The sequence below is a fragment of the Lineus longissimus genome, chromosome 12, assembly GCF_910592395.1.
Source record: "Lineus longissimus chromosome 12, tnLinLong1.2, whole genome shotgun sequence".
Lineage (NCBI taxonomy): Eukaryota > Metazoa > Nemertea > Pilidiophora > Heteronemertea > Lineidae > Lineus > Lineus longissimus.
Window position 1 is genome coordinate 15,653,599 of NC_088319.1, and position 25,955 is coordinate 15,679,553.

At 43.2% G+C, this 25,955-nt stretch overlaps 1 protein-coding gene across 1 annotated transcript; it reads left to right on the top strand.

Annotated features, from left to right (window-relative positions):
- The first annotated feature begins 18 nt into the window (after positions 1-18).
- On the top strand, positions 19-24,944 carry LOC135496567 (uncharacterized). The gene is made up of 33 exons (XM_064785929.1): positions 19-142; positions 535-705; positions 1,089-1,262; positions 1,828-1,899; positions 2,237-2,470; positions 2,598-2,864; positions 3,131-3,379; positions 3,650-3,751; positions 4,209-4,688; positions 4,917-5,246; positions 5,597-5,794; positions 6,135-6,296; positions 6,555-6,794; positions 7,153-7,316; positions 7,549-7,689; positions 8,107-8,248; positions 8,584-8,756; positions 8,945-9,149; positions 9,587-9,837; positions 9,972-10,149; positions 17,023-17,247; positions 17,523-17,592; positions 17,933-18,075; positions 18,277-18,567; positions 18,813-18,932; positions 19,156-19,284; positions 19,601-19,723; positions 19,926-20,042; positions 20,509-22,086; positions 22,315-22,444; positions 22,724-22,788; positions 23,077-23,339; positions 23,565-24,944. Exons 1-33 carry the CDS (start codon positions 19-21, stop codon positions 23,718-23,720), a joined length of 7,467 nt encoding a protein of 2,488 aa, XP_064641999.1. The 3' UTR covers positions 23,721-24,944.
- Positions 24,945-25,955: the final 1,011 nt, after the last annotated feature.

Below are 25,955 nucleotides of genomic sequence, written 5' to 3' on the forward strand. Positions count from 1 at the left end.
TGTGGATGGAATAGAGAAATGAGATGCATGCAGTATTCGCAGTGGGGTCGCTGTACCGAGCATAACCCTGATTGGATGCTTCGGAACTGTCCGCGATCATGTGACTCGTGCAACTTCCTCGGAACCGCCAATGAAATATTTAGTAAGTTGGATAAAAAGGATATCATTATGACTTGCTTCTTGAACAGAAAAAAGGCGTCATATATATACCCGAATTCCCTTATTAGATGTCAGTGGTAAGCCATATGATATGCATGCAAGTCATAGGTCAGATCACTGACTTTGACTCAGAAAGGATTTCACGTTATGTCAACATTTGTAACTGCCATACACCTATTCTTTCCAAAATACGACACTATGGCCCAAATGACTCCGTCATCACTTCAGCTCGGACCATCATGTCCGTCCGTCCGTCAGTAAACATCAATATACAAATAGGTTTTTGAATTCCTGTTTTGTGCAAAGATAAACTTTATGGCTGCATACCACTGCTTGATAATAGGACACATTGCATGTCATTCTTTTTTATTTTAGCATCAAGTTTTTGGGTGGAGGAGGACGATACGAAAACGGAGTTTAACGCCATGTCGTGGGAAGGGTTGGATGGTAGCTGGACAGGGTTCTGCCCCACCTATAACATCCATCTCGGCTTTATCAGGCAGCCATGTAATGCACTCATCCCCTGTTTGTGTGAGGACTATGAAGGCAAGTTATGGTAATGATACCGTACCGCATTCCTCGACAAAATCATAAACTGCCTGAATGTGCACTGGTTCTTGGGAAGCGAACGTGATTATTTCTTCCATATATCTGTTCTTTTCCTGTGTTTCTTCAGCAAACTTAATGTTTTTGGGTTTTTTCTAATTATTTTTTAACTCTTCGATAGTCGCTTTTCGTTATTTTTAGTACGCAAGCTAGGAATCAACTCCGGACATGGGGAGCCTTGCACGGAGGGCTCACTTGGGCTCATTCGGGATTAAAATCAATGAAACTTAACAGCTGTCATGACTGTAAAGTCTTCAGTGTTTCCATGTTAAGTGCAATTTGATGATGGAAACTACTATGAATGAAATGTTTTCCTTCTCCAGTACCCGTATACACCGATGTCATTTCGGAAGTTTCCGTTAACGAGAAAGCCTCAGACAAAAACACATCTAACACAACCTGTGAGACGATTGATGGCCGACAAGAAACCAGGGTAATTAACCTCGATCTCAAGCAGGAACATCACGTGGAGTCGGTGATGGTTGCAATTGAAAAGGGTAAGGCAGTCTCAAACCCGACTTAAACTTAAATTGACAGCAACAGCAATAGATTAGACACCAACAGCATGGCAACAATAAGTAGGACGACTAACTTAAACTCGATTTCAGACTTCGCCATTGTACAGAGAAGAAGAGGGTCTCTCTTGCGGTGGAGTTACTGAACTTTGATGAAATGTGGGTCAGCCACTGTCAATTTCGACGTTACGGCTGGCAGCCGAGAACCAATAGAAACAAAATCGCATTAAAACGTTATTTTCGTTTCTCAACACATGTGATACGACCTCGTTAGTTTTTTTTCTGAAAATAAATGATCATGCCTTTGGTGTTCAACAGTAGTCGTTTTGGCATCTCATTCAATTGATGATCCAGGCCCGTCACGTATATTGGTTAACATCCTGCCTTTGACACCCAAAAGACCTCAACGTCATTCTCGCGGTCGATCGAATATGTGAGAGTAAGTCCTGTTCTGCCTCTTGCCCCACCATACCTGGTACTAGACTGACATGATAAGGGCAACAACTGGAGCTTTCGCCTTCTAACTAAATACTAATTGTCCTTTCAGATAAGGCAACACCTCTCGGGTACATTGGTCCATTGGTGGAACCACCGACATCACCCATCGCGCGGAATCCATGTAGGTGTACTGCTTGTTTCAAAGCATTTTCCGAAATTTGTAACGAGGGTCTGAAAGACAAAAATTGCAACAAAATTTAGCTCTCTGTATTTCAGAAATAATTTTGCCAACACAAAAAGTGTCTAATATCAAGATTCTCCCAAACGATTGTTTATAAGTCGTGATTTAGATGAAAGGCTGTAAAATAATTTTTCCATTGCTTTGACGCGTTGAGCTAGTAATTAAGTATCGAAGCAAGCATACATAATAATCCTGCAACGATTTGTCTTCATAGGGAACGAAACAGTATACATATAGATCCATACTTTCAAATTGACGTCGGTCTTTCTTCTTCAAGATTTCAGCGTTGCCGTCGGCCGACCTTCCTACGTCAGCTCCTTCGTACCAGACGATTGGGTTGGTCCCGCACCGGTCGCCAACGACGGAAGTCGGGACAACATGCACAATGCCAATGTCCCGCACTGCACTTACACGGCCACGGGTGTGACGAAGGGGGTGCATTGGTGGTACGTTGACCTACAAAGTCAATACAAGATCCATGCGGTCACAGTCACAAGACGCTTTTGCTGTTGTAAGTATTTTAAACCATTCTTTTGGTGCTTTGTGTCGGCCGAATTGGAGCTCACATCGTCACTACTTGGAATGAAGAGTCAAAAGTAGGTTGTATATCTAGCTTTTATTTCTATCATATATTTTAGACGATAATGATTTTACCGACTTCCGAATCGTAGTAGACAACTCATCATTAGTGGGTAAAAACATGACGACGTACTTCCAGAAGTCTGCGGGCCTTTGCCACAACGGAAGTTTCATCCCTGTGAAGACCCCGACCTTGATCTTTCAATGTGAACAGGAGTTAATTGGTCGCTACGTTGTGATTATGAAATCTCAATTGGGTAGTACGGCTATTTCTCTTGTCGTGTGTGAAATGGAGATCCATGGCCAACTAGCAAGTTTGTCCCCCGGTAAGCCATTCTTTACTACCACAACTCGTGGTTGTTTTAATAAATTCAATTTGGTGCTTTTGTAATTCGTGTTTGCAAATATTATATATGCAATGACGTCGCAAATTGAAAACATTGGCAAAACTTCATAACCTGCATGTTTTTCGTCAAAATTCAACATAGCGAGCTTACATGTGTCTTCCAGGCGTTTTGATATTTTCGAGGCGTTTTTATATTTTGTGTTTTGCGTACCCTGCGTTTTCTTATATTTTTTGTTGTACATGTAGATGCACTACCGGGACTCTCATTCTGTCCCGACGATACAGCCCATCAAATCGGAGGCAACTGCTACAAGTACATTGGCCGCCCCGCGTCGTACGTCCAGCAAGTTGTTAACTGCCGACGCTGGGACCCGCCCTTCTCGCATATTGTGCCATTTGAGGACCTGTCCCAGTTCGCGAGGGACGCATTGCGGGTGTGGCTCTTTAATCGATTTTACTTGGGAGAGGTTTGGACGAAGAGCTACAGTCAGGATGGTATGTATACGTATTTATCCTAAATTTACGAAGCCAGTTACTCCTGTACATGTACATGTCCACCTGCGGTTTTTAATAATCTCAAAAACCATAAGAATTTTTTCAATTTTCGCGAAAAATCTCTACTGGCTGCATATTTTGCATCGTAAAATTTGGAGTTTTCTTCTAGAAAAATTGCAAAAAATATACATCTAGTTGCCTCTTTATTGTCAATTGGTATAGCTTATCCAAAATCTTAGAGGTTCGCATAGATTACCTTTTTAACTTCAGGGCTGAACTGCAAGCAACTAAGCGTCAGATTAAGAGAGTACGGCATTGCCACCGTCCCCTGTATTAGGTCATTTGGTGCCCTCTGTAGGAGCACAAGCCGAAGTAAGTACTCGAACCTTGCCCGGCACCAATGCAAGCGCCATCGAATAGCCACGATATATGCTGCGGAATAATCTATTTCACCAGGGTGATCGAGAACACCTCGAGCACAAAACCCCATGATATGATGTACATGTATAATGCAAGCAATATTGGATTTCAAGAGAAATGTGCTCCTTCAACAATCGAGCGTAGTTCCTGGGGACGGATACATTTCTTACACACCCAAAGCTAGAGTAGGAGATATAAGTTTACCTTCGCAAAATCCAAATGCAAGCAATGGTGAGTGTGCTTGATGATATCGAGCGTGCTTGATATAAAGATCTCGCCAACCCCCGTTTTGCTACAACTTCTGTGTACAATAAAAATGCTGTAGGAAGCACGAAGCAAATTCAAATACAAGGGTAAAATCCCCGGCTTACCATCTTTGGCATTGATACGACGATTTTTCTCTCGCCAGATGTCTACCCGATACCGTTAATCAGTCTACCTGTACCCCAACCAGGACCCAAACTGGAGGTCACCTACGACAAGGTTACATTTCCAAAGGCCAAGGTCACAGAAGACTCGTTTCTCCTTTTATGGGAGATAGCTTTATCAGCGGAGATGAATACCTCAACTGAAATATTCATCGTCGTGATGAAGGACACACCGAAAGATGTCAAGTCATTAACGCGTTTTCGATTAAAACCATTGCTTGAGCCAGGTTTAAATTTCGGTGGCTTTCACATCAATAAGAAAGACTATTTGAAACTTCCAAAGGGAAGTTACGTTGGACTTGAAGCAACTAATCTGTCAGACCTTGTACCAATTCCAAGTGAACCGGGATCTGCTGCGACGACAACTGAGGCGGAATACTCTGATGGTGACAAGAATCAAAGCGCTGTGACTGTAAGGGTGAATTTTCCATTCAGGATTTGGGTTTTGCCCGAGACGTTGGGTATGTTAAATATATTTCTAAAAGCGCCATAAATTTCCAAATTTCCAAATTCCAAATCAGTTGGTTGATAGTGAATGACCGAGTTGGTCTAGTCAAAACTTACCATGCGAGTGAGTCGATGGTGGCAGAAGAGTAGGTTGAGTCATGGTATAGAAATTACGAAGTACAGCATGCAAAAACGTAATGAAGTTGTCTGATATGGAATCTTTTTTTTAATATCTTCCCCAGGTCGCATACCACAACGTTGCATCGGCCAAAATATTTACGATGTCCATCCGCTTTATCACAATAGTACGGGCCTATTGGGTGACTACCAACGGACATTTTTCAAGAGTTTAAATTATTATGAAGAGGGCGTTTACTACGTTGAACAGTATCCATGCATGGACCGGTGCCTCCAAGACGACCTCTGTTCCCTGGGTTACGCGCATTTTTACACGCCTGGAAAATACTTGGAAGCCCTTTACTTGGCTGGGGAGCAAGTTATAATTGGCTGGAACAAGAGTTCTGGTCATGATGGATGGTTCAGTAAGCAGTGCAGCCCATATCATGTCGCAGGTATGTAAACTGTACACAAGAGCGTCATAAGAAGACCCTGCTGTATCAACAGGAAGTACATTGATTTCCAATTGCCCAAATGTTAGTAGTATAGAATGGAAGTGTGCACATTTTTGAGGCAAACGTAGTATAGCCGATTGGAAAAATACCCTATTCGCATTGAAATACCCAAAAGAATATGATCAATGAACCTTCCTCCCGGAAATATTACTCTCTGGTCGTTTGTAAGCAGCCTCGTCCCAAGTCATTGCGCCTCCGCCAGACGAAAGGTTGGATTATAGCTACGCCTCTCGTCGCGGTAAGGATTCTCGCTGCATGAATATAATCTCATCGACAAAAACCCTTTTCAGAAGTTTATCCCGTGGCAGAAACTCTCAAGTCGTCCATTACTGTCAACGCCGGAAGTAAGAACTGCACCCGCGTGACGTCATATTTGAATGGAGATGGCGCCATTTTGTATCATTGTAATACAAAGACGGCTAATTTACGGATATCCGTCGTCAAGAATGAGGCAAAAATTTGCAAAATTCGGGCTTTCGGAGAAAGAGGTAAGCTTTTTGATGTGGGAAAGGTTAATTGGACAGATGTTAAGAGTGGCATGTTAGGATCACAAAGTGATATTTCGTGCCATCATCATCAACAACAACACAGGTCCAAGTTGATTCCAACCCTGCAAAGGTCTTCCGTTAGTTTGAGGAGCGTCGAACTAGTAGACTTACGAACATTTACAGTCACTTGTGCAAAATAATATTCACCGCATTCAACTTGCACTAATCCTCTCGAGTACAGCAAAAACTGATCAGTCCACATGATTACATGCCCTGACATGGGTATCTCCTTGTTGTATTTATATTTCAGTTACGAGTCCTTCCTGTATTTGTATTTCAGTTACGAGTCCTTCCGCTAATTTAATTCCTAAGACGTCCACTAGGGTACGCGGGAACATTTGGCCACCTTCCGGCAGCCGTAACTGCGCCCCCATCGGATTCAGCCGAGCCCGGATTCAATGGCTTCAGGTGGACCTGTTGGTGACCTACAACGGAGTGACAGGTTGGTTTGCTGTCTAAGCGCCGGGCACAAACAAGCGATGTTTGAAGCACAATTTATCTCAAAACCAAGGGCAGCATGGACACATGAATGTGGTCGTCGAATATTAACCAAGAAACTTTACATGATATACATTATACAGAGAGAATACTTTGATTCATGGCTGCTGTTATCCCCTTTCCATAAGCCATGTTTCTTTTGTCAGTTTAGTTTAGCTGATAAGCTGCCCTGTTATAGTGAGACATCCCTTTTCTTCCGCAGCGAAAGCATCATATAGAGAGAGCCCAGGGCAGCCGGCCATTTCTCCTAAGTTCCACCTGTATGTGACAGCAACCTCTGACTGGACCGATGCGGATCCGTATTACGTGGGACTGATTGGCAAGGTCGATAGGGTTGTTTCCTTTCCGTGTTCAGACTGCCGCAGTGGTCGGTTTGTCTCTCTGAAGGAGGTCGGTAATGCCAAGGGGATTGAGCTGTGTCAATTCAATGTTTATGGTGACCGTGAGTAAAATACCTCATTCAAAACGAAATGTTTTTGATTGCCGATATTTACAAAGTTCTGTTTTCGGTTTTGGTATGGTTTCTTTGACTCGTCTTGACTGTAAGAGTCTACCAATACACGTTTCATCGGTAGGAACATATAAAGACTGTATCTAGCTGGGTTGAAGACGAAAAACGTTTTACCAATTCAAGCTAAAACTCATATACACGATCATTACAGCAAGTTTATGCCTCTCAATACGTCGCGAGTGATCCGGGGCCAATAAACTAACGCTGGAATGACTTGCGTGCAATTTTGGAATATCTGCCTTTTGACGATTTCATTTTGGTCAGGTGATGTATATCTTTGGCACTCCAGGTGGCCGGGAACGTCGTCTGGGTATGGCAGGTGGCTACATCCTGGACAAGCAGATCACTGCAAGTCGTCACATTCCGGGGAAAGAGCCCCACAGGGCCCGCCTCAATGGTGCGGGTGCTTGGTGTACCACGGTGTATGACACAGTCAACAAGCCATACTTACAGGTAAGCCTTGGTAACACGACCACGAGCATGCTTGAAGAGAACTTTTCGAAAATTTGAGGAGCCATGTGCATCGAAACGATCTACCCGCAGGCCGCCAACCTACGAGAAGGACGTCCAAACCAGCAGGCCATGGAGATTTGCGGTGTTCGAGTATATTCACTATAGAAATCCGTAGAACGAAAGCTGAGATGAAGAGTTCGATATAATTGAAATCAGTTTTTGTGTTCTGCAGGTCTCGCTGACCGATACATCAGTGATAACTGCCATTGAAACCCAATCATGGAACACCCATAGCGTCAATGAATATACTCTAAAATATGGAATGAGTGAATTGAATCTAAAGTGGTACACCGATGTGGTCGGCAGGGTAAAGGTAAGAGCACACGTGTCTGAAAAGTTTTCGACTCTTGGTAGTGCTGGAGAGAAAGGTTCACGGAGCTTCGATCCGGTTTCTTTCCTAAGTTGTTCCAGGGCAACCTATACATACATTTGCACAGCGGAATTAGTTTCTGCGAGACTAGTACTTTTCCTGTGAACCGATTTACTTTCGACACCAGTTCCAGTTACATGTACAATGTATCTAGATACCTACCAGCGCAGCACAGAAACGACATTAGGTTTGTTTACTCTTGCCGACTAGGCCAATCGACACGCCATGAAGCTGTTTCGTGGGGGTCGGTGTGTTGTAAAGTTTCGGCAGAGAAAATCATTCGATCTGCTTGGAGAATCATAGACATCATGCAATATAATCGTATAAAGATCAGTTTTGACTGTTTTACTCATTGCCCAGGAGTTCTTCAGAGAGAATATTGGTAAGGATAGCACAGTCCATCGCCTCGTGACGCCATTCCAGTGCAAGGTCGTCAGAATACAAGTAGAACGATTCGTCAACACGGCTTGCCTTAGGCTGGAGCTGATTGGCTACTATCAAGGTGATTTTTTCCACTACGAGCTGCGATCATGATCTCCCGTTTCGTGGTGGTCTTCGCAGGTGCCTACGAAAGAATCCATGATCGCTGTTACTCGATCGCGATCAAATCCAGCGATTACCGGTTTTTTAAATCTTACATTAGGATCGAATCCAAAAATTGGCTCCAGGATCAAAAAATTGATTGAGAACTATTTTTGGTTGGTACAGTTTAGTTATGGTAGAGAGTAGTAAATCACGTCCTAGATAGATCTTTGGTGCTTTATACACTACAATGTATTATCAGTTATTGATCATGTTTACCTCTTTTGATAACCGATAAGCATCTCCTTTATCCAGTCTCATTTGACGCCAAATACGATATAACGAAACCAACGAGCTTTACGAGTCCTGACAGCCCGAACTATTACGGAAACGACCGAACGATCACATGGACGATTACGCCACCTGTCGGGAAGTATATCAGACTGATGAACATGACACTGAATGTCGCACCAAATCTTGCATCGGATGTGAGTGTTGTGGTTTAGATGTAATTCGTTGATGCTATCATATTTGGGGTCGTATTACCTTAAAACGAGATAAAAATAACCGGAAAAAAGGGTGAAGAGATTTTTTTTCTGAAATTGGCAAGACATCTAAACTTTCTCGCTGATGGCCGTTTTGATTGCAGAAATGCGTGTAACCAATACTTTTTCAGATGAAAATAGACAACTGGAAGCTACAGACGGAGACCGTGTGCCAAGATAAATACGTCCTGTACCGGGAGGACTCAACGCCAGTCATAACGAATGCTGGCTACTATGTCCACGATGTCTCTGAATCAATGCAATTGAAACTGCATGCATGCATGGTCACTGCATATCGGTCTGGGGGCTATTTTAAAGCACAAGTTGACTTCGTTGGTGAGTGAACCTCTGAAGCACAGAATTCAAAGACGCGTCACTTTTAGCTAAGTATCAAAGCAGGTCAGACCAGAGCCTTCAAAGGTTTAGATCCTTCAACCAAACTTACCGAGGGAGATGCATCTTGTCGCGGGAGCGTATGCTTAAAACATATCTTTTAATAGTTCCGACTGAGGGAAATCTTGACCCTCAATGTATTGACATTGCTCAGCTTCCGGACAACGCGCGAGGCCATGGAGGCAATACCGCTGGAAGGGATGACGTGCGTTTACATCGATTAGTAAAGAGTACCCAATACCTGCCGTTAATGATTATTGTACTACCCAATTTGTTTTCTGAAAAAAGCGAAGTCGTGTCATCATGAAATTAACAGTTGAACTTATAACGTTAGTGATGAAGAGCAGGCATCGTTCTTTTCCTGTATTTCTTCTCTCCAGATTGTCCCGGCTATGGCTTCAACGCCAAATCATGTGACACCACCTTTGGACCAATCACAACTAACTGTGGCTACATCGGGTCACCAGAGTTTCCTGCAGTGTATCCCGACACCAAAACGTGCGCGTGGTCAATAAAGACAAAACCGGCGCACTATATCAGTGTGGATTTCGTGAATTTTGACATTGCTGGCGATGATGCGTCTTGCACGGGGGACAAGCTGTCTCTGATATACGTGGACAATGGTCAAAAGGTATGTAATACCGCGGTCATGACATCAACTCTTGTCTTGCACCAAAAAATGAATGTTTTCGGAAGCACAAATACGTAAAAATGAGCATTGTATAACTGACGCCCTGTTCACAGAATGCGTTTTCTCTTTCGTAGAAGCTCCTAAGAGACCTCTGCAACGGTAATTGGGACCACGGCCAAGCTGTCTCGGACTGGAACACGCTGCTTCTCGAATACAGCAGAGTGCGGATCCCGACTGAGGCCGGCAAGGGATTCATCGCCAAGTTCACCAGCATCGACCCAATAAAGGAGCAAGTGTTCAACTATACGGAGGGTGAGAATTAGCTGGGTACTGTCATCCTGAAAATGTTCATAACTACTGATTCACTTTGCTCAGTTAAATCTGTGCAGGCTATTTTTGCAGAGCCATACATTTTCAGTGCATACAGTGGATGCACTGTCAATACAGTGGATGCACTGTCCATATCGTGGATGCACTGTCCATACCGTGGATGCACTGTCCATACCGAGCGCTCTAGTATTCCTGGTTTTTCACTTTGTTCGGTGGAGCTAAAATTAAACCGGGGCTTCAAATACCCCATAAGGCCATGCTACCTTACTGCAAAACTTCGAAAAAGTGGCTGCACGCGGAATCAGAAAAGGCCGACCGTGTATTGTTATACGCGGAGACAGTGTAGTATGTAAGTTGAACTTTCCATGAGTAGTCCCCACGCTCAGAGACCGAAGGACAAGAGACGAAGGCTGTGATATGGCAACTTTTATTGGGCAAGTACATGTACTGCAAAACTTGGAATATAATAGGCAGGTTTCGCATACTTCGTCGCTTGCGAAACCTGCCTGATAATGCAACGTGTACAACAACGGAACGTTTACAATAACGCAGCGTTTACAAGAACGCAACGTTTACAATAATGCAACGTTTACATTAACGCCGCTTGTACAATCGGGCTGGGGGATCACGTGCGGGGTATGGGGTGGAGGGTGTTGCAGTTTCGATAAGGATAGGGAGGGGTGGGACAAAGGCAAATGGCAATGACATAATAACAATTGAACAATGTACAGGTCGCTTTCAAGGTGGCAAAAACCGATTGCTGACCAAAACAATTGCATAGTCTGTTTACACCAATGGAGCATTCTCTTATATTTTATCCCAAAACCGCTTGATCAAAATGGTGCAGAGACTTGATATTGACGTTTATTGTCTTCAAGAGGAAATTGTTCTCAAAACTGATATGGGCCTAAAATATGAATAATATCCTACCTAAAACGTTCTCTGGGCCTTCTGTTAAATTAGGCCTGCCTTAAGAAAATAAGAATGAAAAACTAATGAAGATAATTTGAAAAAACTAAGCCTTTAGAGCGATGATATTGATCTACAACATATTCCTCTTGAAAACAAATGATATATCAATAAGCGCATCCGCGCATCATTTTGAGTAATTAAATGTGGCACAAAAATGCAATATAGAAACACTTTTTTGCTGTGACCGAGACAGCTACCCAGACAAATAACTCCATTGCTGTTGCACCTCGTGCTGTGAAATAGATCAGTCGTTGTCACGTCACAACCATCACTAAACGGCAAATTAAATGCCACATTGAAAACGGAACAGGAAATACCAATATTCTGTATCAGCGAGTACATACAAAAGTGCTATTGATCAAATTTTTTTGCAAAGGTTCTCTTGAAACAAAGAGTAAGAATGTTTGATTAAATTTTCATGAGAGTCAACCAAACAGCATAAATTACAACAAGAAAATGGTAAATTCCGTTGGGAACTGGTGTTCCCTGATCAGGACCCTTGACTTCTGGCCTGGAATAGAAAGGGAAGTAACATTGAAATACACAATTTAAGAAATGAAAGTGAGCATTTTTCACGAAGTTTTTTTTTTTTTAATCTTCGATTATAGCATATCATGTATCATATGTCTATACATGTTTATGTCTGTGACAGCCTTATTGGCACCAATAAGATGAATAAATTAAATTGAATTGAATTGTCAGGCAATGGTGGTCAGCCTGCCTCTGGTTTGTCCGAATATCAGTTACATGATGACGGACCTAAAGCCTCATTTCATCAACTGTAGCCAGCTTATCGAGTTTTTTCTCATTTACCTGAATTGTGTTCCACAACCTGGCATCCTGAATGTTTATCTCAAACTCATGGGGATGGGCAACTGGGAACCAAGGCCTGCTCTTACGATCCACCAGGAAACTTGTCCCCAAACTGATAACTTCCCACGCAGAAGTGGTCTCTGTCGTGTTGGCTGGATTCTTGGGACGGGTCAGCGAAGCCACACGAGATAGAGCAATTATTCACCTGAAAAAATTACAGACAATTCGAATGCTGCTTCAGTCAACAATGAGCGATCTGCTCTCACGATCGCCCATTGTTTCATAAACGAGAGCTGGACAGACAGTTCCAGCTACTCTTTGCAGATTTCCTTCTTGCAATGCATCCATCGCGTTTTGTCTCGACCACACTTGCATAGTCATATTAGCAGTCTGCATTATTGTTTGCTATCATAAAGTTACTTCAAGGTCACGTGCAGGTCTTATTGGCAATTGCTGGGTTGAAACTTGGTACTGCTGGACAGACTTACATGTCCACAAAACACAGTGTCACTGCTGGATTGATTTACAAATCCACAAAAAGCAGAATCGGACATGGACACCATTACCCCAGCAAGAACCCAATGTAACCCCGCAAAATAGGGCCGTTTATAATGTTTAAGACATGTTTATACAATAACAATACTGAAGCTATTGCCTGCAGTGACCTTGCTAATGATTTTTATGTGGGAGGGGCCAGGGACCGTGACTATTGATAAAGTCCTCACGCTATTATATTCGTCAACAATGGGGCACAGACTTCCAGATATTTTCGTGACTGACCTATATTACCAGTACAGTCCAATATATATTTCATTTTTTCGTGACTGACCTCTATTACCAGTACAGTCCAATATATATTTCATTTTTTTGTGACTGACCTCTATTACCAGTACAGTCCAATATATATTCTATTCTTCGTGACTGACCTCTATTACCAGTACAGTCCAATACATATTATATTCTTCGTGACTGACCTATATTACCAGTACAGTCCAATATATATTATATTTTTCGTGACTGACCTATATTACCAGTACAGTCCAATTTTTCGTTTAGTCTGTATATTATTCTAGGGCTGGGGTGGGGACGGGGAAATTCTCCAGTGACAATCTTTTTGATTGTCATTCTGGTAAAGAAAAACACTTCCAAAGAGGAAATTTATTCTCATAACTTTTTACAATGTTCGAAAAAAATTTTAAAAATGTGCATGTGGCGAGTCGCCACATGTACTGACTATACCTGTGGATCTAAATATATATATCATAATTGAAATCCTCGGGGAAATTAAACCAACTTGAAGCCAAAAAGGGTTCCATGCCCTGGGTTTCCATGTACCGCGAACGATGCTAACGATAGGATTTAGCTGACAGCATTTGGCCACATGAACCCCTCCAGTCCAAAGACGCGGGGGTCGTCAGATCAATTTGAAACCGCCATGGACATCACTTCTTCCCCCTCACAAGTCGGTCGCGATGACCTCCATGTGCAAACCATATTGGCTGTGGATGCCCTGGTAACCCATGTCGCCTAACCAGACATAGCGCGCTGCCTGACTAGAAGTTACCGCCTCTGAGACCCAGGGTTGAGACACTGGGGTCTGCCCCTAGCTGACAGGTGGCTGGAGATCCATATCATAGAGCATACCAACCGTACATAACCGGCTGGACTGGTACACCCTATCAGGCTCAGACTCCCCAACGGAGTCTATTGAGCGCAGCCGCAGCGCCAGTTAATATGGATGGATTTACGTCGTCAAATTTCTGTCGACCTGATGAGCATTCGTTCACGGCACACAGAGTTTATCGGGGTTGGGGGCGAAGAGACAAGACCAGGAACTCCTATGGGGTCGCGGGCGCAATGCAACCCGAGGAACGAGATGCACCCAAAGCACAAACTCGAAAATAACTGGCTCATCCTTCGCCATAGGTGTCAAGTATGTACCACTTATACAGACAGGCGTCATTAACGTTGGGTAACACCTCACAAGGAGTATTAATGCCAAGCAGTTTTCAAGACCTCATATTTAGCAAAAAGGTGTGACAATTATGACAATATATCAGATCCAATACCAGTCCCTTGATCAAACCAAACCATTTCTTGAAAGTTCAAGGGTGCGTCGGGGCTTCTGAAAGAAAAAGTATTGGCATGACAGCTACGGTCGATAGATCGAAGTGATAGAAGGCCTAACTCGCCATCTGAAAAGGGTAAGCAGGCGTGTTGAGTGTTATAGTTACACGCAACAAGGTCACATTTCCATCCATGGCCTGCAAGTGTCGCCAACCCAACACTTTTCTCAACTAGAGCTACACATGTAGTTTTTTTTCACGATCACTGGGTAGGGTGTCGGAGCAATTCGAAGCTGTATTTTCAATCTTAATTTCACATTATTTCTCCCACTTTTTTCGGGAGTGAGAGAAAACCAATTGATTTGGTCGAGGTCAATCCATTGTTTTTTCCACAATTAATGACCTGGGCCATGATGCCATCCATGCACGTTTCAAGAAATTCGTCATGGTAGAAGGCCTATTTGATAGCAATCCTGTAATTATCCCAACAGCACTCAGCCAGCCCCGTTCACTGGCAGTGGTTCATGTATGGGAGGTTCAGATAATAAGTAAGGGAAGAGGGTACAAGAGCCCCGGTACAGGTGAGGGGGTACAAAAGGCCCGTATACAGTTAGATATTAAAATGGTTACAAAATGGCCAAAATTTATCATCTTTATACTTGTACAGAGATATAGGTAAAACCCAATGGTAACCAGAATATAATGGCTCGCGAAAGAAATTTAAAGTCAGTCTTTTCTTTGCTGGTGGTTTGCTGCGGCTTTCAGCAGCTTCCTTCGACTGCACTTTCTTTTGAAAGCCACCACATGACCGCAGGGCCAATGCATTGTTCTCATTATTCACATTTAACAGCTTCGTGGCCACTCCAAAGGGACAACCTGGGGGCTTTTCCTGGCCAGGAGGATAGTACCTCTGCTTGCCACCATGCGCCACCATGCGCCACCACTTCTGGTGATCTCGCTCGCCACTTTTGGACATGGTTGTGAAATGCAGGCAGGCCTTTATTGCAGTTTAATGATATTTCAATTTTCCTGAATGGAGAAGTCACGGTCCTGCTGGAAGCCATTTTGAGGGCCAAACCACAAATTTCCTGCCACAGTTGTCCCTTTAATACCACTGAATACAAGAGGGGGTATCACTAAACTATGGTCATTTCATCACACAAGCCTGGGAGCCACTGGCAGGGTTTATCAAAGCTTTGGGATGCTGATCTCCTATGGGATAGGATAGATTGATACTCGACGATCGTTGCGTAGGTTAAATGAGACGATTGGTAATTTCTGCCATGTGTTTATGTAAATGTCTTTGAACTACTTCGATTTTATGCTTTATCTTTCTGAGACGACCAAGGTCTTCATCATACATATCACAAGTCACAGAATCAAGGGCTGATTGGTTCAGAGATAGAATGTGTTATGAGCACGTGACACATTGCGCCAAGCACGTGGCTTGTGACGTCATAAAACATGGCAGACATGACCGATTGTCTCATTTCATTGGTGCCAGAACGACATAGTACCATAGACAGGGTATGGGCTAACAGTGTCCTCCTTTCAAAGGTCAGCTGAGCCGAGTGTGGAAATATTCAGGACAGCAGTAGCGGATTTAGGGGTCCCGTATCATTTATGCCTTTTTGTCAGTGAAATGAATTTTCATCCCACCTCTCCCCAAGAAGTAAAGATTTTTACAAGCCCCCCCCCCTCCTCCTCGTTTTCAGGATTCCACCTTCGGTTCTATCATGAGTTATCCTTATTTGGGCAGCGCCCCCCCCCCGCTTCTTTCCCAAATTTCTGGATCCGCCACTGCTGCAGAGATGAAACATTTCATAAGAATACATATATGTGCGGTCAAGGAAGTCTTGAGATGGTTCTTTCGATTGAGAAAAATAACTCACCATGATGGTGTTCACGTCGTATCTTGTGATAAACCGATTTGGCAGCGGTGGTTGAGCAGCAATAGGTGCGTCAAATAGGACAACATATCTGGTATCTGCAAGGAATGAGAATGACAAGATAAGATTGTACACAGTATAAAAAAATAGTCGCTAAAGTTGGGGAGAAAATGTTGCGGAGAAATCAGGCTGAACTTACCAATGTTAAACCAGCGCTTCGACCATGGAACATGTGCCTTGTTGGCGTCGACACAACTGAACGCTTGTATTCCCAAAACCGGTCTGTCATACCAACAGCACAGCCAAATTCAACGCACCTAATTAAGTACGTTACGTCAGAGAAATGACCAAACCACACATCTATTCAAATTGGGATTTTCATTCAAATTTAAATTGACCCATTCACGTAAATACTCACGATTCAATGCTGACGGGTCAATGAGCTCACGGTCGGATGAACACGAGTCGGACAGAAAATGACATAACTTCGCTGAAACTTGGCACTTATGGTATTTTTAAACGACTAGTCTACGTAACACAACATGATGGTTGAAATTTATAGCCAGTACGAGTTTACACAATGCAACATTTTTAAAATTCAAGTTCAATTTTGCGCACGTGTCGTCAGAGCAATTGAAAGTGGTCCGTTTTCCCGTACGTTGGTTGTACTCAGATGGATTTAAGACTGTGCTGCTCCGCATTTCTAGCTGAGAGTTATGGTCGTGAAATCGTGCCTTTTTTCCCCACCACGATCAGCAACTTATAGGAGCCACCAGACTATTGCTGGCAGGCGTCTGTGCTGGCAGCCGCAACAACAAATGGAGCAGTAACATGTCTGTCTGGCTTATATTATATCAGTAGATAATAGATAATAGATAATCTATGCTTGTTCGTAGTAAGAGACACGTACTTGATGATCTAAACTGACGGAGGAGTTAGATCACAAACTATTTCACCTCTACGTCCATTTTACATAGTAGTGATGTTTCGGTTACCGCACTCCAGGGTGATACATTCTCAGTCTGTGAAATATTTTTTTGGCCCTCGGTAGGAGAGTGAAGTCCTATGCAGTTTCATGACATTTCAAAGTTTTTTTATTCTTGCTTTTTCTTCAGGGCACTGTATGGATGGCTGGCTGCGCTTCATGTCCGGCTGCTACAAATATGTAAAGAACGACAACAATGTGACCTTGACATGGACCAAAGCAGAGGAGAATTGCAAAACATTAGCCGCCGGTTCGCATTTGGCCAGTATCCAAGACGACCACCAACGAGACTTCATTCTACAAAGCTTGTTCTTCCAGTGGCCTTATAATCCCGAATCGAAAGATATATATATTGGTAAGTGAACCAATCAAATGTTCAGTTATCTGCTGTGATTTCCAAATGAATATGATGTAAGTGTTCAAAAACTGTAAAATCTGAAGAAATCGATTTGATGTTTGATGGAACACAACTGCTTTTCACTGTAAATCCACTGATCGAAGGCGAAGAGTCTATGTTGAAACACGGTGTCACACTCTGAAGTCGCGCTAAAATCCAGTAGTCGAAAACTGGACTCGTAGGCGTGGTCTTGGACAGAAATGTCAGTTCACTCCGAACATCTCTCTCTGCAGGTTTGACGGATCAGAAGCACGACGGACGATTCGTTTGGACTGATGGTTTGCCTCTGTCTTACACCAATTGGTAAGAAGAAACACAGCTTATAGGGATGTTTTGCATCCCCTACTACAACGAGAACACCTTGTCGAACAATGGGATAATCATTCAAGTAGACATTTCGGCATCTTGACCCGCAATGTTTTGAGATCGCTTAAACACTCACCAAAACATTTTGGGGTCTCTGTGAAAACTTCCTATCCCGCCAATCGGCAGCTTCATCAACAGACGAAAAGTGGTGGATACGAGAGCACATCGATAAATCCTCCGATTCAAATATCAGGTGTTGTTCTTTGAATTGTCACTTACAGTTTGAATTTTAGGGCAGTATGCATCTTATTAGGTTCATTGTTCCTCTAAAATTCAGGGATTCAGGTGAGCCCGACGGGAGCGTCCTTGAGGGATGCGGGATGCTTAGAATTGCTAGCCTCAACAGTCGCCGTTATTGGCAAGATATCCCGTGCGCCATGAAAATGACATCTCAGTACATCTGTAAGAAACCAGCTGACGGTAAGTACGATTCAGCAGATTTTTTTGTACAGAGAATATATTTCATTATTTCATTAATTTCACGAAGCATTGAAATGCACTATGTATTATGTATAGTGTATGATCAGAAGAGGGAACTTTGAACTTTAGTTTGGTGTCTTTGTGCGATTTGATTGAACGAGGTTCTATCCGAGATAAACAATGCTTGTTTTTCCTCTCCAGCTGTTACTCAGTACTCCATCACGGATTTGGGCGGCGTCATTGGCATCTGGAACCAGTCATGTGACCTCAATCGTCAGTTCAAATGTGACAATGGCAACTGTATACAAAACTTCTTCGTCTGCAATGCGCATGACGATTGTGGTGACGGAAGTGACGAAATCGACTGTCCGTCAATCAAAGACGTTTGTCCACTCAGTCAATTCCGTTGCCAAAATGGCGACTGTATTCTGATTTCGAAGTATTGTGATCATGTGACGGATTGTCCTGGGGGCGAAGATGAGGCTGGTTGTGGTAAGAGTTAATGAAACTGCTCTTTCGGAGATGTCACTAGCTAGATGTCTGTAATTCAGTTCAAAGATATATCGGAGTCGGAGTCGTAAAATTCATCTTAACCTCACTATTATACCTACCTCAATAATATTTCTTTGGAGATTTATGTAAGGTACATAACATTGACTGACCGGTACATCCTTCATACATGTTATATACTATTGTAAAAGGCCCATACTCTCAGTTTCTCTGTTTCCCTTTTCTAGTCTGGGTCGACTGCAGTCCAGGCGAGTTCCGCTGCACCAACGGCCAGTGCATCAAGAACACGACATCAGCAAAGAACTTCGTGAAGGACTGTGTTGATGGGAGCGATGAAATGCTCGTAGGTCAGTGAAATATTATATTCACAGAACACATGACACTGGTAGATGAAGACACCCTTTCTATTTTAAGAGCTGAGTCACTCGCGTGATGTTTGTAACAGCAACGTGTTCAAAAAAAGCAATGGCCGATGGAGAAAATTGCTTGTTTTTTAACAATACGTGGCCCGGTTGTTCAAAACGAGTAATACGTGTCTTATTTTCTGTCTCTACATCATTTCATCTTCAGGTTGTCCAGGGTTTCAGTGTTACAGCGGTGCCTGCATACCACAGAAGCTACATTGTGACGGTGTTACAGACTGTATGGGGATCTACAAAGAGGACGAGACCGGATGCGAGACTATCAATACGGGACTGGGTAATTTCTGGCCACCACAGTGACAACCTCTCAGATATGTTAACGTTGATGACGTACATGTATAATTGCGGGATTTCGCTAGGTTTTAGTACATATATACAACAAAATATCGTAGAATGGAAGGTGTACGCGGTTGGTCGACCAAGACAACGGGCTATCCTTACCCGTAGCAAACAAAATTCACGCATCCATTTTTGGCCGGATCTGGGATGCTATTTTCTGGTATTAGTAAGACTACAACCAATTGTATGTATGCCAGCTCTTGTCTGTAGGCTATTCTGTTGTTTTTCCCACATATTCTTTACAAATCTTCCAGGGAAAGGATATCTAAAGTGCGCGAACAACCTGCCCTACAATGCTACCCAGAGATGCATCTATGACAAAGATATCTTCAACTATTCCACTGCATGCAGGGATTTGTCACACCTGCAGGGATGTGGTAAGTAACATGCAATATCCCAGTTTCATATAAGATTTCTTCCGGGTTGTCTAACATGGACCAAAGCGGAAAACCCTTAATTTCTAGAGTGCATCACTAAAACTATCCTTCAGTACTCACACATGTACATTGTAAGTTCGCCATACATGTATCAAATTTTTTTTTTCGTGATCCGATTTGAAATAATAAATATTTTTTCCAGACGAGTTTAATTGTCCGGTCGGTCACTTGAAATGCCCCGGTCACTACTGCATCCCCGTGCGAATGGTATGTGATGATGTCGACGACTGTCCCCAGGGCGAGGATGAAAGGAACTGTAGTATGTATTTCCGCGATGGTATTTCCTTACTGACAACAATTATTTGATGTTGATTCTGACATCCAATGGACGTACATGTACAAATGGATACTTTGTTCTTTCCATAAAAAAAAAAAAAGAAAAAAAAGAAGAACAACCACTTTTTAAAATTTAATCAAATTATAACGAGAGAGTATTCATTCGACATATAGTAGAACATGTACATGTAATGGCTATGCTTTCTCTCCAATGAAGTTCGAGAACACCACAAAGTTTTAGCGGCGCTATTGTATTCTATTTCAAGGTGGCTTCAAGGGATGTATACATGTAATATAAACACGTCACTTGCTTTACTACCGGAGCTACATGTACATGTATGGTTGTATAAGTGAATTTCTGTGGTACGGGCACGTGAGAATACTTTTACATTGCTTCATTGAATTGTACAATAGAAAAAAAACATTGGTTGATTGCACTATTCTTGCAGATAAATACACCTGCCCCGGCATGTTCAAGTGCAGCAACTCGAAGAATTGTATCCCACAGTCAGCGGTGTGCGATGGCATCAAGAACTGTTGGGATGGAGATGACGAGCTCAGCTGCTCGCCCTGTCCGGCGGAGTGCGAATGCATCGGTGACGCCTATCAGTGCTCGGGAAAAGGCTTGACGTCTACGCCGAAGATTCCTAATGGCGCAAAGGCAATAGACATGTCTGAGAATATGCTGCCTGGTCTTTTCGATACTTTCGACTTTTCATTCCTTGAAAAACTCGTATTGAGCAGGAACAATATTTCTACCATCGCAAATGGTGTGTTCAGTAAGCTCGTCAATCTGTTACATTTGGATTTAAGGTTTAATCAACTCCAGATGCTGTCGTCGAATTTATTCCGTGGTTTGTCAAGGCTACAAGTCTTAGCACTGACGGGAAATCCTGGTGTTAGTGCGATTGCAGACAATGCGTTCGTCGTAAACGAAGATGGCGGTGTAATGCCAGTGACCCGGATGAACCTTTCCAATATGGCGGTCAAAGAACTTTATAACATGTCGTTGGCAGGTTTAGAAGAAACGTTAAATCTCGACCTGGCGAACAACAAGTTGAACACTATTGCAACGACCGCTTTCGCAAACACCGCTAAGCTTCAAACTTTGAATATTTCCGGGAATGACTTAAGTAACTTTAACGGCAAAGAAGCTTTTCTGTCAGTGCCAAATTTGCAGCATTTAAAGTCGGATCATTTTCGATTCTGCTGCTTGGCTCCACAGGTGGCAGAAGAAAGCTGCTTTCCCCAGAAAGATGCATTTTCATCTTGCACAGATCTAGTCCGCCTCGACGTGTTGAGAATTTTTCTCTGGTTGCTGGGAAGCGTGGCAGTCCTTGGCAACATCTTGGTACTACTTCTTCGTATCTTGGCACGAGAGCCGCTCACCGCGAATACCAGTATCATAATAAGTCTAGCCCTGTCAGATTTCCTGATGGGGGTGTACCTCTTCATCGTCGCCGGGGCAGACATGGCGTTTAGAGGATTCTACATCGAGGTTGACGAGGCATGGCGGACAGGCCCGGGTTGCGCCATCGCTGGGTTCCTTTCAGTCCTCTCAAGTGAGGTATCGGTCTTTACCCTGGCCATCATGTCCGTGGACAGATTCCTCGTGGTTGTATTCCCCTTCAGCAAGCACAAAATCAACCTCCGAAAGGCGAAAATCCTGATTAGCTTGTCCTGGCTGGTTGGCGCAATCCTCGCTGGGATCCCTCTCATTCCAAACGACTATTTTCAAGGGAAGTTCTACTCCAGGTCCGGTGTATGTCTGTCACTGCACCTCACGAGTGAGACAACTCCAGGCTGGGAGTACTCGGTCGCGGTGAACCTCGGTCTGAACCTACTTGCCTTTATGATCATCGCCGTGACCTATGGATGGATGTATTTAGTCATCAGGAGAGCGGCCGAGATGATGAAGGGCAAAGCCACCCGGAAGAAGGGAGAAAACCAGGAGATGGCTATTGCCCGAAAGATGGCGCTGATTATCTTGACGGATTTTGCTTGTTGGATGCCGATTATCATTTTAGGTGAGGAACAATTAATGATAAGCTTGTGACGAAGCACTGAGCGCTAAAACTGCTCAACTCGATCTGGCCATCATTTCCAGTTATAGCGCTTTAACTAATGACGTAGCATAAAACTAAGTTTTTTATAATCGGCCCAGACCAAATACCATTACTGTGTATACTATAATGTTGTCAACAGTAAATAAACAGATGAATACATAGGAATATTATGATAATTCTCCACTGCAGGTTTTGCCGCCATGTCCGGAAACGTAGTCATTCCCGGTGACGTATATGCCTGGATCGCTGTTTTCGTTCTACCAATCAACAGCGCCGCCAACCCTGTCTTGTACACGCTATCATCTGTTGATACGATCAAGTGAGTTGACGGACAGTAATCCCTGACAACGAAAGCTCTGGGACAGGTCCGGTGCTCTGTGGTGAAACTCTCTTGACTGGTATAGCGTGCGACTTAAATTTCCTATTAAAAGTCATTACCGTTCACAAAGCGCTGGCATCAGGTACAGCTTGATTAAAATGGCCTTAATAATGCCATTGGTCCTTTAATTCATGGCGTAACTACCGCGTGATATTTTAGCTAGACCTGTGAGGCTCAACAATCTAGCCCATGCAACTTAACTCACTGTGCGTATTTCAGGAAAATTCTCTTCAAGAAGGACCTGAAAGCCGAAACTTCATTGAACAAAACGAATATGTCGTACGGTAAGAGGGGGTATCGTGTCTTCTTGAGATTAATTTGGAGTCATCAGTGATATCTTACAGTCCAATTTTGCCAGTAGATCCAGTTTTGAACAGTAAATTACTTTGCACGCTTTTTTCCAATTCAAAATCGACGAAGTTGACCTGTCACGAATGTTGAAAGATTTACAGGTTATAAGTGAACTCATGATTGTAGAAAAAGGCCGGACGGCTGACAGACATTATTGGGGAAGTGAGCTCTTGTACTCGGACCTGATAATTGTACCATTTGACCTTACCCGTATATTGCAGTTGACGACGAGGACGACGAAGACGCCACAGTCAAGCTTGTCAACTGTTACAAAGACGGCACTCAGTTGTTACCCTACGTGCCTGACGATCCGAAGATGAAGACATTGAGCCTGGCGCTCAAGGAAGGGGCTGACTTCCTCACCCTGAAGGATATGGTCACCGCGCTGAGATATGTGGGCAAGGCTATGGTGGCGCTGCATTCCACTGGCCTGACCGCTGTCAGTGTTAATGTGGATGATGTTGGACTCGTCTTTGAAGAGAAAGTACGCAAAATTTTGAAATTCCACCGAACATTTGCATTTTAATGACTATTTAAGTCGAAGGAAACCCAAGTACCTGGCTATCAGCAATAAGCTGTCGCTTGCAAGCTACGAGAACGGTTACATCCGCATGGACATTTGCAACTAAGATATATCATTATCATTATGCCATCAGCTCCATCTTCCTCTTTGAAAAGTTAAAGTATGATTACAAAACTCCCTTTTCAGTTGAAGCCTGGCTGCAGTAGGATTCATTCGGCCTACCTCTGCTCTGGGGTGAAACAAGCAGGAATTGAGAGAGATCTCAAGGGAAACATAGACGAGTTTGGCAATCTTTGTAAGAAGCTGCTCCGACACTACGCCTCTCACAGAAAGGGGACTTAGAATGCGGGAGAGACTAGGTAGCGTCTCACTGAAAGAAGATTAGGAATGTGGGGTAGAATGTTGAGATTAGAGTGTACGAACTCATCGGCGGGTCGTAGCGTCCAAAATTTAAATTCTTTCAATGTGTGGATATTTTAGTATTCATTGGACTGTTGGGTGTGATCATATAAGAAAACGTTATCAATGCGTCCATGTGTTACACTGTTATAGTTGTGTTGCACGTATATTCAAGTTTATAGCTTATTAATTGCACGCATACGGACATGTACTTGTAAAGATGCCCCTGACAAAGAATCGGCGTCCACGTGAACGTTATCCTATTCTTCGACATCGTTAGCCTATATCAGGAGGTCATACAATGAGGTCTGCAAAAACTCCCTTCTTTCTTGTATTACAGTGAGATGGTTTGAAGGCGACAACAATCTGAACGGAGCATCGGAAATTCATAAGTCCCTACATCAATTTCAAAAATATTTCCTAGTTAGAATATGGATTTGAACTCTCATGATCAAAATATTACATGTTTGTCTCGATAATGATAAGTTGTTCATCGTTTAGCAGTATGTGCTGGAACATTCGATAGAACATTAGGCATTTTAAATAATCTGTCGACGTGCAGAGTGAATTCCAAAATAGCGTATATACTTTTAATCGGTAGTCGTCGTCCTCACCACCAAGTTATCATTGAGACAACTGATCAAAAAGCATGTCCTGTCTTGAAGAGAAATACAGCACATAACTGTTCCACTGTGTTGTTTTTGTTTACTATTTCTACTCGACCAATGGAAGTGCATTGTACCAGACGCCTCATCAGTTGGTAGAACGTCGGAGGCTGATGTTAAGATAAGGTCGAGGACAGGACCCTACAAGCCCCACTACATGTATGATCCCAGTCGATATTGGCCGCGGACATAGACTTTCAGAATAAATTAATTAGTGTTTCTTATAGTTGATGATTGATTTTATTCGACCAATTGTTCATCAGATGCATGATTCACTGGTTGAGAACGTCCGGTCTTCGAAGTCGGACCTCTACTGTCCCCCACCTGAGCGACATACCTGAAATGCGGCTGACACGTCTGTTAGACACTTCGTCACATGATCTGTTGCTAGGCATGCCTCGTAATTCGTGTCGAAGGTTTTCCTGCAGGTCGCGACCACGACGGTGGCATCCGCGGGCATCAGGGCCAATGAGGTCAAGACTAGGAGGGCTAGGACCAGTTTTGCCTGAAAAGAAAACACAATAATGACAGAGAGTAAGTTGTATCAGGGGTGGTTGGTTAGTTTTATAAAAACCAGACGGAACACTCCACCCATGATTATTTCTTTATTGTATGATTCTTATCTATCAACGTTGACAGAAGAACTCCGAAATGGGTATCCTGCTTGGAAAATGGCCTTTCATTGAAATATGCCCTTCACGCCCTATTAAGAACGGGGCGAAACCATCGTCCGCAGTGATAACAATGGATGAATTAGCCTTTTCATGATAGTGCTCTTTTTTGAGAAAAGAACAGTACGTGCCCAAAGATAGTCTCGGGTCCTCGGACCAAATTACAAAGTCTATATCATGAAAACGGTGTTACTTCAAATTTCTTTGCTCTTAGTCCGTCTTTATAAAATCGGATAAATAACAGAAAAGATGATCGGACCACCTACCTGCATCGTGGGAGCTGTAAAGAAGACGCTATAGGATATCATCTATAATAATTGCCCGTTCAGTTCATCAGACATCGACGCCGTTCTTCAGTGGCAAGGCTGCTGTCGGTAGCGGCCAACGATAGTCTGCTTACTCTGAGCAACGACTAAAGCACAGCCACTTGACTTCGATTACGACACCTGGTGCCACTTATTTTTTTGTTCTCAAGTGGCCGGCCCACTCAAATTTGATTTTTATATTGGTATTTATTATGAACATACGGTGTGGAGAATGTTGATCTCGAGTACTTATTAACTGTACATTTTCACAGCAGGCTTCTGTGCAGGGTTGTAAATTGGACCAATGAGTGGTCCAGGTCCTACGTACTTTTTTGACGAGGATCATTTTGGTCAACTCGGCAACAATCATATCACTGCCGTGACCAACTGTATAGCCAAATTTATCTAATTAATCGTGATGCCTCAAACTATGATAGACTCCCTGGGCAGCTCATTGCGTCATCCTAATTGGGTCTCGTTAGGGTGAGGAACGAGGCCGATCCACTGCGTTCGGAGTGTAAGCAAGACGGCGCAGTT

Excerpts from the sequence above, each read along its gene's own strand:
- LOC135496567 (XM_064785929.1), top strand. The coding sequence starts at position 19 with ATGAGATGCATGCAGTATTCGCAGTGGGGTCGCTGTACCGAGCATAAC. Across the intron at positions 10,150-17,022 it reads AGTGTTCAACTATACGGAGG|GGCACTGTATGGATGGCTGG; the intron begins GTGAGAATTAGC and ends CTTTTTCTTCAG. Across the intron at positions 17,593-17,932 it reads CCTCTGTCTTACACCAATTG|GGATTCAGGTGAGCCCGACG; the intron begins GTAAGAAGAAAC and ends TCTAAAATTCAG.